We start from the raw sequence: 12,152 nt of genomic DNA, 5'->3' as shown, positions 1-12,152 counted from the left end.
TTTTTCTGCTTTGCTGGTTTTCAGCAGAATCAAACTACCCTTTTTTTTTTAATTTACTGCTAGTTAAAAAGTGATCATACTGTCACAATGCCATTATCTTTATTTCTGTTGCCCTTCTTAAGAAATTAGACTTATTGATGATAGAAAAAGATTTACGTCAGAATTTAGATGCAATTTGCAACCGTACAATTTTGTATGACAGGAAAACTATACCTGTTCACTCAAATTATACAGAGCTACTAAATCAGCCTGAATTCCAGACACTTTCATTTAAACCTTCCAAAACAATTGAAAAACTGCAGCCTATTTAAGGTTTCACACTGAAAGGTGCTGGCTGTTACTGGTAAATGCTGAGAAACTTCAGCACTTTTTGAAAGCTTAATCAGATGCACTCACCACCTGTCTTGTGGTGATCAACTCTTAAAAATACCACATGGTTGACATCCTCCTTTTTCATTGCATAAGCATTTAAATTGCTATGTGCGTAACATGTAGAATGTGAAAAGAACCACAGTCTTTTTCGTTTCTTGCTACTGCAAATTAATTACTTCATGTCACAGCCACAACTTCTATTTTAGAAGTCTGCTTATACTCTGTTTTTTCTCTATGACAGGCTTAGGCTTTGGCAAGCCAGGTGAGCTTGGCAGATTGTCCCAATGGCTTTCAGAGCCTGAGGTTAGCACAGATATTCCTAGATTTGCCCAGATCTAGTTTAGTCATAGTTTATGTGAAATATCAGTATGCAGGGAGATGGTATTAACTAGCAAAGCATTCTTCTTTTTTGTTGAGGTCTCAGTATCGTTATTTTAAATTTTTTTGTATGGATAAAAGAAAGATTGTATGCCATCAGTAGTCTCGGACTATGTTGTTGGAGTAGATAATTTATTATCTTAAAATGGTAAATGTTAAGCTTGTGACACAGAGAGCTAAACTGGATTTTTCAAGTAATTTTTTCTTTAAATATTAATGTGTATTTTGCACATAGCAGTGTACAGCTGCACTGAATCCAGAGCCCCTAAAAAGTAAACCGTGATTCACCTCTAAGACTCTAATGGCCTTACTCCTCCTAGACTTCCCTTTCCCCTTCTTCCTTCTGTTCTGGGATGGCAAAGGCGTTAAAAGTTCAGATAAATAGTCTGATTCACCTTTTTGCCTCAGTCTTTCTTTCAGTCTTTGCGCCTAGAAGGATACTCTCATTTTTGATGAAAGTTGAGATTCTGATCTCACCACATCATGCCTGGAACTGCAGCTCAGCACAGAGACTTACAGTGACTAAGTGTTAACAGGATCAACTGCTGGCAGAAACCATACTAATAGGCAGTGAACATAGTTTACAAATTAGCTACATCATACAACTCTGATGATGAATTTCAAACTTGTGTTGCCAAATCATCCCTATTATGTGTTTTGCACAGTATACTATAGAACATCAAGGATTTTACAGCATTTAGAGATGGTGACATATAAGAATACTTAAAGAAATGAGAGATGCTATATCTGTTTCCTTTCTACAGCAATATTACAGGGAATTAAAAAGCAAAATTAAAATACATTCTATGATGTCATTAGATATTGAGAATTCCCATGCCACTTTATTTAATTAAACATATTTTAAGCATCCTGTATACACAGAAAGTCAGTGAAGATGGGGAATAATGACATCAAAAGCAAGTGAAGACATGGGAAAGACAATAACTGAGCTTCACAGAAATTATATCCTGTAACCTGTTTTACGGAATCAAGTCATGCTCAAAATATGATAAGGTTGATCAATAACTGACAAGGACTACAACATCAAATCTAACAGTTTACTAATCTGGATTTTTGGTGCTCTCATTTTGGTGCTGGTTAATGGATGTTGTTCCTTTTTTCTCCAAATATTGGTTTTTTTCACACAGGCAAAATAAAGAAGTAGGACTTCATTTTCCCTGGATAATAATGTAATAAAAAAGATAATCATATTCTGTTCCAAGACAGTGTTATGGGATCTTACTGATTTTTTTTTTTTTTTTTTTAGGATTGTTAGGTTGCTTTCTCTGTATAACTTTTCCCTTGCTGCTGCCAAAATCCCATTTACCTCCACAAAAATATGGGCAGATCTAAAATCTAGTTTTCTGTCCTGAAACTTACCATTCACATCTTTAGCAGCATCAGCTAAACGATTTTTACTAAAAAACTAAACACCAACATATTTTCAATAAGCATATGTGTGAAACTATCAACACAGCAACAGTGTTTTGCTTTGTGTGCATGTATCTTATTTTCATTTATTATTTATGTATTTGTTTGCTAGCTGCGGTCCTGTTTCCTAATTAATTCCTTATTTTTCCAGAACTCCCAGTGATTTGGTAAAAGAAATCTATTGCAGTTTTCCCCAAGCAAGGACATCAAGGCAAGACTGAGCCTAACCTGTAGATTTAATGTTGAATTTTTTTCTCCGTTCTAGGGATGTACAAGCATGAACTATTTCACGGAGATCTTTGACTCCAAAGGTCTACTCCCCAGCCCCATCTCTTTCCCTGCCATGGTCCTGATACTACTTGCATTCAGCATTTAGACATAGTTACTTTCAGTCAGTATATATGCCAGATACAGAGACAGGAAAAGCTGCAGAACTGCACTAGGAACACATTGACAGGAGATAGGAGACAAGAGCTAACTGGAAGATAAATCTCTGACCTACTGTAACACCATCACTTCTTTTTCTCCATTTACACCAGGACTGCTAAACTCTCAGAAGGAAAATAATTTTCTTCAATAAAACTATCCAAAAAATAGCTTGAAAAGAAAATCCCCAGTGATAAATGGTGGTCATTTATTGATCAGGTTGGGTAATAATAATAATAGACTTGAAAGAGCATTTACATATCAGTGGAGGTAAATATGTACTCATAATTCTGTGTGTACTTCTCTATCAGCTGCAATAATGTTTTTGGAAACAAACCAATATTACTTAATTTGGGCCAATGTATCACAATGTTCATTTGTGCTAACCAGCTTTATGCGCTGAGTACAAAATACATCAAGTTCAATTTTACACTTATTATTTGGGGATCTTTTTTTATTTTATTTTTAAGGAATTCTTTAACATCATACATGAATACAGTCACATACTGAACAGAGGAATAGGCACTGTGGAAAGAAGATGAAGTTGACTAAATGTCTGACACGTGTTTTTTTTAATGACTTATTTTAATTTAAAGGCTGAACTTTTGGTAAATTATCCCTTGTTTTGACAGCAGTATAATGACAACAAAGATAGCAGTGGAACTTCTAAGAAAGTATGCCAGAATCTGTGCTATTGCTAAGTGATCTTTAGATTATAGAAAAGAAATCTCATACTTCTACTATATAGTCCTTCAACTTACATCTGTAACAGTATATGAAAGAGTAATCACTGCCCGTAGCTAAACTCCTCTAAGATTCATTTGGTTGGTTGGTTTGAGAAGGAGAAAGAAGAAGCAGCATCCACAGTTCTATCCTTCCAGACACAGACTTCAGAGTACACAACTTTGCAAATTATTCTTCACTCCTGCTAAACATTGAACCAAAAGCCTTATAATTCTAACATGAAAATCATGGCAATGCTCCAAATAATTTCAGCTGACAGGGGACAGCTCAAATGCTGGAATGTTTAGCTAGATCAGGACTAGAGGGCTGTTTACCTTGCATGATCAAATTCATACTCATTAGAGAACTACAGAATTAGATTCAGTTCATTATGCTGCTAATGATCTTCTTTGTGGAAAAAGTTATAGATTTACCTAGTCTGAAAGAGACAGTAGGTATTTTATTCTATCTTAATGGAGTTGCTAGTATTTGTTTCTGACTTTGACTAGGAATGTGTCCCCTGTTGTATTTTCTTCAGGTGATTCACTCTTTTCTTAAGAACTGATACAGTTCAACTCTGAAAACTGCATAAAAGTTACCTACACACGTGGGTTGATTGGATTGTGGGATGCGTATTTAAAATAGTATTGTGGATGTATTTCACACTAAAATGAGTTTTAAACATACTGCATTGTGCTAGTTATGCAAAATATTTTACTGGGTTTTCACAGGAGCTTCATTTTATGCCTATTACCAAATGGAATCATATCTTCATTTGGCAGAAATGATACTTGAATCTGCAGTAGAGAACATAAGGTTCTTCCTGAAGGATGTCTTCTTCCCTATGCCATTTATTATAGTTAATCATACGCAGACATAAACACACAAGGAAAAGATATCTCCGTAACATTTTGAAAGTCAAGAACAGAGTGGATATGTAAATAACACATTTTTGTTTCATACCATTGATCAAATAATTGTTTTGATCCAAACTGAAGTAACAGTGAATTGCCTTATAAAAAGAGCATATAAAAACTAACATAAAAATAGCCTGGGTGAAATTAAATATTCATTCAACCTTAAACAAAATGTTTTGTTTCATTTTGAACTCTGTTAACAACACAAAAGGAATAAAAGTGTTTAGAAACTATTTGTAATATTGTAGGTATCCACAGCAGCTTTTATCTTGCAATTAAATCTAAAGAGCATTCATCTTCAGTACTGCAGCGCTATATTCGTCTTCCCAAGTGATTGGTATCCACATCACTCATACAGTGCCATGCTGCTTTGCTTTGGCTCTCCTGGATTGCTTTACTGGCACTCTTATGTTGTATTTTTCCGACTCCAGAACAGTCATTTGAGCTAGGGAGAGAAAGAATCTGTACACAGAATGGTGCTTAAGGTACTGTTGCTATTGGGGGGGGGGGGGGGGGGGGCGGGAATTTGCTGTCAGTTGTAATGAGACTCTGGAGGAGAGGTGTCACAAGCTGGTTCTAATCCTCATCCTCCTCTGATTTTGGGATCAATGCTTACCTAGCAAGCAACTCATATAACTAATTCTTCTTCTGTGTGATCACAGAAAAAAATCTGTATGGTTTTTTGAACATATTTTCTTTTTTCTAAAAAAATCAACTTTTAGATCAATTTAGAAAAAGATTCAAAACCCAGGTCTGTGTTCTCCTGGATGCATAACATATTGGTTACATTTGGTCACATTCTGTCTCACCATGATTCTTGAATTCCTTTCTTCAGAGTAATACAGCTTCACTAAGAAGGTTGAAAATTTCCTGCAACATCCCATATCCTGATGAAATGAATGTTTCCTGGAATAAGAAAGGATTTGAGGGTTTGAATCCCTGAAGTTGAGATTTGCATTCTACTCAAATCTTCAATGTCATGGATTCACATATCTCTTTAAGCAAAAGATATTAAAATTGTTCGTCCATGTAAATAAATCTATACTGGTTTTAACCCAGTGAGCAGCAAGCATTGGAGGTTTCAGGAGACCTATATTCAGAAATGCTAACTGTAAGAATTCACAGAGGTATGATATTAAGACACTCAACTCTGACAACTGTTAGAGAATTTTTCTGGAAAAATTTAGGTGCCTGATTATTAAAAGATTATACAAATCAGCCCCTTTAGAACGTCTTTGGCAGCTGTCCTTTTCCTGAGAATTTGTGGCTGAATATGTTCTTAAACCCATTCTTTAATATTTTATAGAAATTTTTGGCTCATTTTCATTCAAGTACCAACACTGGGTGAAGATCAGATTGATTCTCTTTTTATTCCCAACTGTCTGACAGCCCTTGAATAAAGACTACATTTTATGTAAATGGTTCAGTACCCACTAACCAAATGATAGTCTTTGGCTCAAATTCTTGCATGTCCTTATAAAAATATCTTCCATACCATAGAGACAAAAGCAATGTCCAATCTGTAAGCAGGTATGCAAATAATTGTCAGATGTATCAGAAGAGAAATTTTTAATGGTGTTTCAAATCCCTGGTATTCTGTCCACAGAACTAAAATTCTTCCTAGTGTTTTCAAGACATTTTTTTGTAATTATAACACTTTAAAATGTAGGACAATTAGAAAAGTTAAATCTTTTGTCTTCTATGTGGTAATTTGGTCATACATTGTAAAAGTAACAATGTTTCTATTTTTAAAGATGTACTGACCCCAAGGTTAATTTTTTGCCTTTGTTTCATATCTAGCATCTCAACACCTACAGACACCTGCTTTATTTTCATAGTTCTTTTCTACTTTGAAAGATATGCACTTGCTTTTGAATTCAGAGAAAATGTTTATTTCAACCTATTCCACAAATTATTTCTTAAACTGAAAAGAGAATAGAAACCTTCCATTAATATTCCTTTCTAGTAGCTTGGAATCCAGTCTTTGAAAAAAAGAAAAAAGGATTCATGTTTTCAGCTGTATTTCAGAGTTTCATAAAAACGGCCAAATTATTTCTACAGTTTTTTATCACAGTGTCATTTAGAAGAATTCAGACTCTGAATGATCTACTTAGCCATAACTGTTCCTCGTTAAATTTGAGTTAAAGTTTGTTATTCTCTTTTATGTAATTATACAGTAAACAAACTTATCCCTGACATTTGCCTATGATGAAATTAGCTATTAAAAACGATCATGTTATAAAAGAAAGGCAGAAATGGAAAATGTTTTTGCTTAACTTTAGCATACAAGAAAATAAATGTGGTTTTCTTACAGCTCTGTATTAGAAAGCTTAAGTTGTTTATCTAACGCAAACATCATTACATCATATTCAATATTTATTTTTTCTCCCTTCAAGATGCTAAGGAGACTTTTTGGGTAGATTATCAACTGTTTAGGTCTGTCTATTTGCTGCTAGTTATTAAATTGATGTTTGTACTTTTTTAGATGTGCCATCAAATCCTTATGGAGTACGAGTTTTAGAGTTGTCACAAACCACTGCCAAAGTTTCGTTCAATAAGCCAGATTCACATGGAGGTGTGCCCATTCATCATTACCAAGTGGATGTAAAAGAGGTGGCCTCAGAAACCTGGAAAATAGTTCGCTCCCATGGAGTTCAAAGTAAGTATACAAAAAATAAATGGAAGTATTTTAACTGAAAAGAATGTCAAGGGAAAAGAATGTAAGTATATGTTAACTGATTCTTTGTTTCTCCATTGGTCCGAGTCCAGCAGCTGTATCTTCAGTTATATTAATGCAGACCTCTTTACACTGATTAGAAATCTTACTGTAATCTTGTAAAAGTCAACCATTACTTTTTAGTTTTAAAAAAGTTTGGTGAGCAGATTTACAATTATTTTGCATTTTTCACTGTCCAGTGAAGTAGATATGAAGAATATTCTTGAAGCTGTAAATTTCAAAGAAAGTAGAAATCGCAGAGGAGTAGTTTTGAGGTTGTTCATTACATATGCAGTTAACTTAAAAATTTTAAGTAAGCTGTTATGTAATATTTCATCCTGGGCATTAATTACTGATTTTGAGCTACTTAGTAACCTTTCCACATACCTGTTAATATTCATGATGTCTGTTTCAAAAGCATATCTATAAAGTATTGTTCAACAAACATTAAATACCTTCTTTGTACTTCTCTAAAAGCAGAAAAGAGTATAAGGCTCCCCAAACAGACAAGAGTTCTTTAAGTACATGCCAAGGTGGGGTGTTTATACAGAGTAATGTTAACAAAATACATTCAACAGATCAGTAATCCCTTGCATCCATATTTACCCTTTGGTATTTTTAACAGGTAGTGCAAGTTAAAGCAGCCCCAACAGTCTTCTGATTTATACAGCAGGAGGTGAACGGTTTTGCAGCTATCAGCACAGTGATGGGAGAAAAAATGTAGCAAATGATCTAATGTGTGTTATCTCTTTCCCTTTCACATCCCATAATCCACACACAAAAATTCTGCACTAAGCAGAGTAAGTTCCAAATTACAGAATTATTTCAAAGAAACATATAATGAACATGTAGTTAATATATATTCAAAGAAACATATAGTGACTTTTTATCTTTTGTTTGTCTTAACCAAACGCAGTAACTGTGTGTATAAATGTAATACTGTAAATCATAGTAGCATTCATTTTAGTCCAGTATAGCTTGTATTTCTTTCAGTCCTAGAAGGTCTAAAGAAGACAATGTGTTTCCTCTAGTTGCAGGGCATACACATTAATGGATATTAGTGTACCTCTTCCCTTCTTTTCATTATATGTTTCAGACCAACATAGCTTTTTTTCTCATAGCTACTTCCTTCAATGAATTGACAATAAATTTCTCTGATGAGAACTACAATATACGGAATACTAAAAGCTGAAGTGACCAGTCTGTGTAGTAGGGTGCAATGTACTCAAATGAGAACAAACCCAGTGACTACAGAGTGCAATCACACAGACGCTTAATTTAAATGTAAAGCCAGAACAAAAAAAAGTCCTCAGTGTTAACTTTGTAGAACAGTGTATTTGCCTTACTCCCCATAAAACTTTCTTTCCTATTATTTCTGTTAATGTGATGTTTATGAAAAGATTAATTGATTACATTAGGAAAGATGTATAACTTGACAGACCACTGTTGTTATTAAAGTTGACTGCAGCTGCCTTCTTCAAAAGTTCACACTTTGATTTTGAAACATTCTTTCAGCATTACATGTTTTTCAGTTGCTGTATACAGCTGATTTTGGAGATTTCTGTATAACATTAATTGATCTTCTTGGAATTAGTTTAGTACAGTATCTGTTTTAATTGTATGGTGATTTATTCTAAAACCAGAGTAGAGTGGCAGGTACAAATACCTGCGGTCCTTATGAAGACAATACCACTGTGAAGTAGATTTTGAGTATTTAGGATCTCTGCTGCCATCCCTACTAAAATTCAATATACAGCTTCTTTGAGAAAAAGGCTGTATTAGTTCCTACATGCTGTTATGTTATTTCCCCACATCTTCCTTTTGTGCAATTTGCCTTACTTTCTTCAGTTTATTCTCCTTTCTCGCTTGGAAGTTTTCAGGGGGTTTACCTTCTTTCAAGCATGTATTTTCCTCTTCATGTCATTGTCCCCCAGCCGTAATGCTGAGAAGTTTTGTTGAAAAAACAAAATAGGTCACACTGGTTTTGGACATCTTAAAGGTACCTCTTAATAGCATGTATTATCAAAGACTACTCCAAGTGATGACAAAAACTAGTAAATATGAAAACAACCTGAAAAGTCATCTTGGTCTACAAATAGATATACTTAGTAAATAGATAAATATTGGGAAGGTAAACTTTACTGAGAGGACAGTGAACAATATTAAAAGTTAATGCTAGATCCATAATTAATTCATGCTGTTTTCTGAAATGTCTATTTGTATACCCCTGCATAGAAAGATTGAGATTGTATATCCTATATTTCTCTGAATTTATTTCTGAACTACTTTAGAAATCAAAAACTACTTCAGAATTTCAAATACTTGCTAAACAAGAGGCATCTTGGTTTTGTAAATCTTGTTGGTGCTGCACTATATAATTTGATAGGGAAATCAAAAGGCACCTGGTTGCATTTATCATAAATTCTTGCAGATATTCTATAATGAGTTAAAAACTTGTTCTATTTGTGAGGTACTATAGGGCCAAACCAGAAAAACAAGATGTATCACCAAAACACAGACTGAACAGCCCAGAGCAGAAAAAGTCTTCACAGATGGAGATGTCAAAAAACAACATTAGTGTGCTTTTTTTAAATGAAAATACTGCTAAATGTAACTGGAATCTTTCTGAAAAATTCAGCCTTTGCTTGTTTCCTGAGCATTCAGAGGGTTTCAGTGATTTTTCTAAAACATGTTTAAACTTCTCCCATTTATGTTTTAGCCTACTTACAGTGTCATAGTAGGATAACATTGAGATATCCTTTTCTAAATCCCTATTTTCAGTTCCTGAAAGAATTTTTAAATAAGCTTTTCTTAGTGAGAAGGCTTTTCTTTTTTTCTTTATACTTTTTGAGACATTTAGGATACTTATAAGTCTTTTGAATGATAAAAAATAATTACATGTTTTTGAGACAGTTTTTCATTGTGCTTAGGTAACTAAGGACCACTTTCCTACCATGCCTCAACATCATCTCAGCTGAGTGAGGAGGATGTTTAGACTACACACAGTCAGTATTCTGTATTATGATTTGTAGTTGGGTCATCATAATTTCCATACTTGGTCAATATTCCTTAATGGAAACAAAATCACTTTTTTCATCTGTTCACATTTTAGGGACAGGTTTATGGCTAAGATTCAGATATAAATGCTGTTTACACAGGGACAGTTAACTGCTTACACATCTCATAATGCACGAGTCATGATTTTTTCCCAGCAGCCAGTGATAAACTATGCGGAAATTTTACAGGATGTCTTTTTATCAGACTGATTTAACTCAGGAGTGATAAAACAGCGCTGCAGCCCTTTCTTGCCACAATGTAGGTAATGTGTGAATTCCAAGACCATCTTTTAAGGGAAAGAGGCAGAAAAACCTACATGCAGGAGAAAGTTGTGCCTGGAAGACTGTTAGCCTTCCAATACAGAGATTGTCAAGGCTAAACTGGGTCTTCTGGTCCCTCTCTACTACAACCAGAACGAATAGTGTAGTTGTCTTCGTACAGTCACAGAGAACAGCCATAAACTCATAAAATGAATGAAAACTGTGTTTTTAAAGGAAACAAACATCGTGAAAATGTGCCTACAGAGGTTAGTTTGTAAATAAAGCATTAATAAATGATTAATAGCTATTTCAAAAAGTTGTTGAAAGGAATTGCTGCTAATGCTAACAAGTGATTAATTTTCTTATGTTTATGACCCAATAACTGTGTACAAAAACCTTCTACAAGTAGGATTATAATCGTCTGTTTTTATTTGTATGAAAAATACAATAGATGCTTACCAAAGTTGTTAGGCATTCTTATGTAATCAATCATCCAGTAAATACAAATAAGTTTAATCAGAACAATTAAGCAGTATGGAATAGATTCTGTGCAAATCTATTCGAACAGCCTGCAATTCTCTTCATCTAGGAAGAAAGCTGCCGGTTTCTTCAAAGAATCCCTCAAAAGGTGGCTTTTGTCTCAAACTGTACTAGTTTGAGCTGTTTTCAGATCAAATTAAGGAGAAAATCCCAGAGTCTTGGAGCTGTAGCCAAGAATATCTGTTTCCCTGTTCCCTCCCCTTTGTCTTTTATAATGAAGAAGATTTCATTTGAAAGTCTGTGCTGATTGCAGCTATTGAAGGAGAGCACAGAAAGTGAAGCAATCATTCTGATACACCAACTTCAGACTATTTAGGGATTTAAAAGTCATAATCAACACTATCATAGTTCACCAAGAGATCAGTGAGCAAATGGTAGCTAGATTTTTCTGCACTTGTTAGGTGCTCTTCTGAGTATGAAAATTGTTTTGTTGCAGGCTAGCTGCAAATCTCTCTATAGCTTCACTTTACAGTCATGGTGCAGTGGGGCTCCCTGTGGGCCGGAGTCCTGAGGGGAGTGGGCAGGGGCAGTCAGGGCTAACAGTGCCCTCAGGGCCCAGACACTGATGACCCTGTCAGTAGTGCAAAGAAGCCCACTAATCTTGAAGTAACAGAAGTGCGGAAAATATTGGCAAGGTTCATTCTCCAAGGAGAGTTTGCATCCTTTCAGCCAGACAAGCTGGTAAATCCCTGAGTGTGGCATATTGCCCATCCACCATCAAGAAGGGGATAACAACTGGTGAAGAGCATTTGTCCTGCTTTCCTCTGTAGACACAAAGAAAGCAGTGAGAAGGTGTAAGAAACCTGTGCTGGGAAAAAATGTCTTGCCACAATCTGCTGTGCAATTTTATTTAAAAAAACAAACATTCACTGATAGGTTTCTGAGTAATCAGCAAAGACTTCATAAGAAAAAGCCTGCATTATTTTTCCCTTTCAAGCAGTACTGAGTTTTCCAAGGAAGAAACAGGATGGACTCAGAGACTGTTAGATTCAGTTCTTCAGGTCCCTTCAGTCCCTCAGAAAGCACCACTAGTATAACTCTAATAGAGAAGCCATTGAGGTCTTGTTTTGTCTTAATAGCATTATAAACACTAATAATTCTGGTTCACAGGCAACAAATAATGCATTCGTAATGAAGGGGACTTAGCTTATATACAAACCTAAACCACTGTGGAGGTGTGCTTGAAACTTGAGAAAAATATGCTCTCTGAAAACTTTTGGATGTCTTCAACAGGAATACGAAAAGCTTTATTCCACAATCAGTCTAACTCAGCATAAGATGAGTATGGCCACTAAAATTCTAGCAATTTTTCCTTCCTTCTTCACATTTACA

General features: G+C 34.9%; 1 protein-coding gene across 2 annotated transcripts in view; it reads left to right on the top strand.

Moving 5' to 3' along the window:
- Positions 1-12,152, top strand: part of NCAM2 (neural cell adhesion molecule 2) — a 308,501-nt gene that overhangs the window by 237,238 nt on the left and 59,111 nt on the right. For both annotated transcript variants that reach the window (XM_050894562.1, XM_050894569.1), the window contains exon 12: positions 6,733-6,906. In XM_050894562.1, the coding sequence (XP_050750519.1) occupies positions 6,733-6,906 (174 nt within the window). The remainder of the gene's footprint in view (positions 1-6,732; positions 6,907-12,152) is intronic.

This window comes from Gymnogyps californianus, chromosome 1, assembly GCF_018139145.2.
Source record: "Gymnogyps californianus isolate 813 chromosome 1, ASM1813914v2, whole genome shotgun sequence".
Lineage (NCBI taxonomy): Eukaryota > Metazoa > Chordata > Aves > Accipitriformes > Cathartidae > Gymnogyps > Gymnogyps californianus.
The sequence above is the reverse complement of the archived record's forward strand: the minus strand, read 5'-3'. Positions and strand labels throughout refer to the sequence as shown.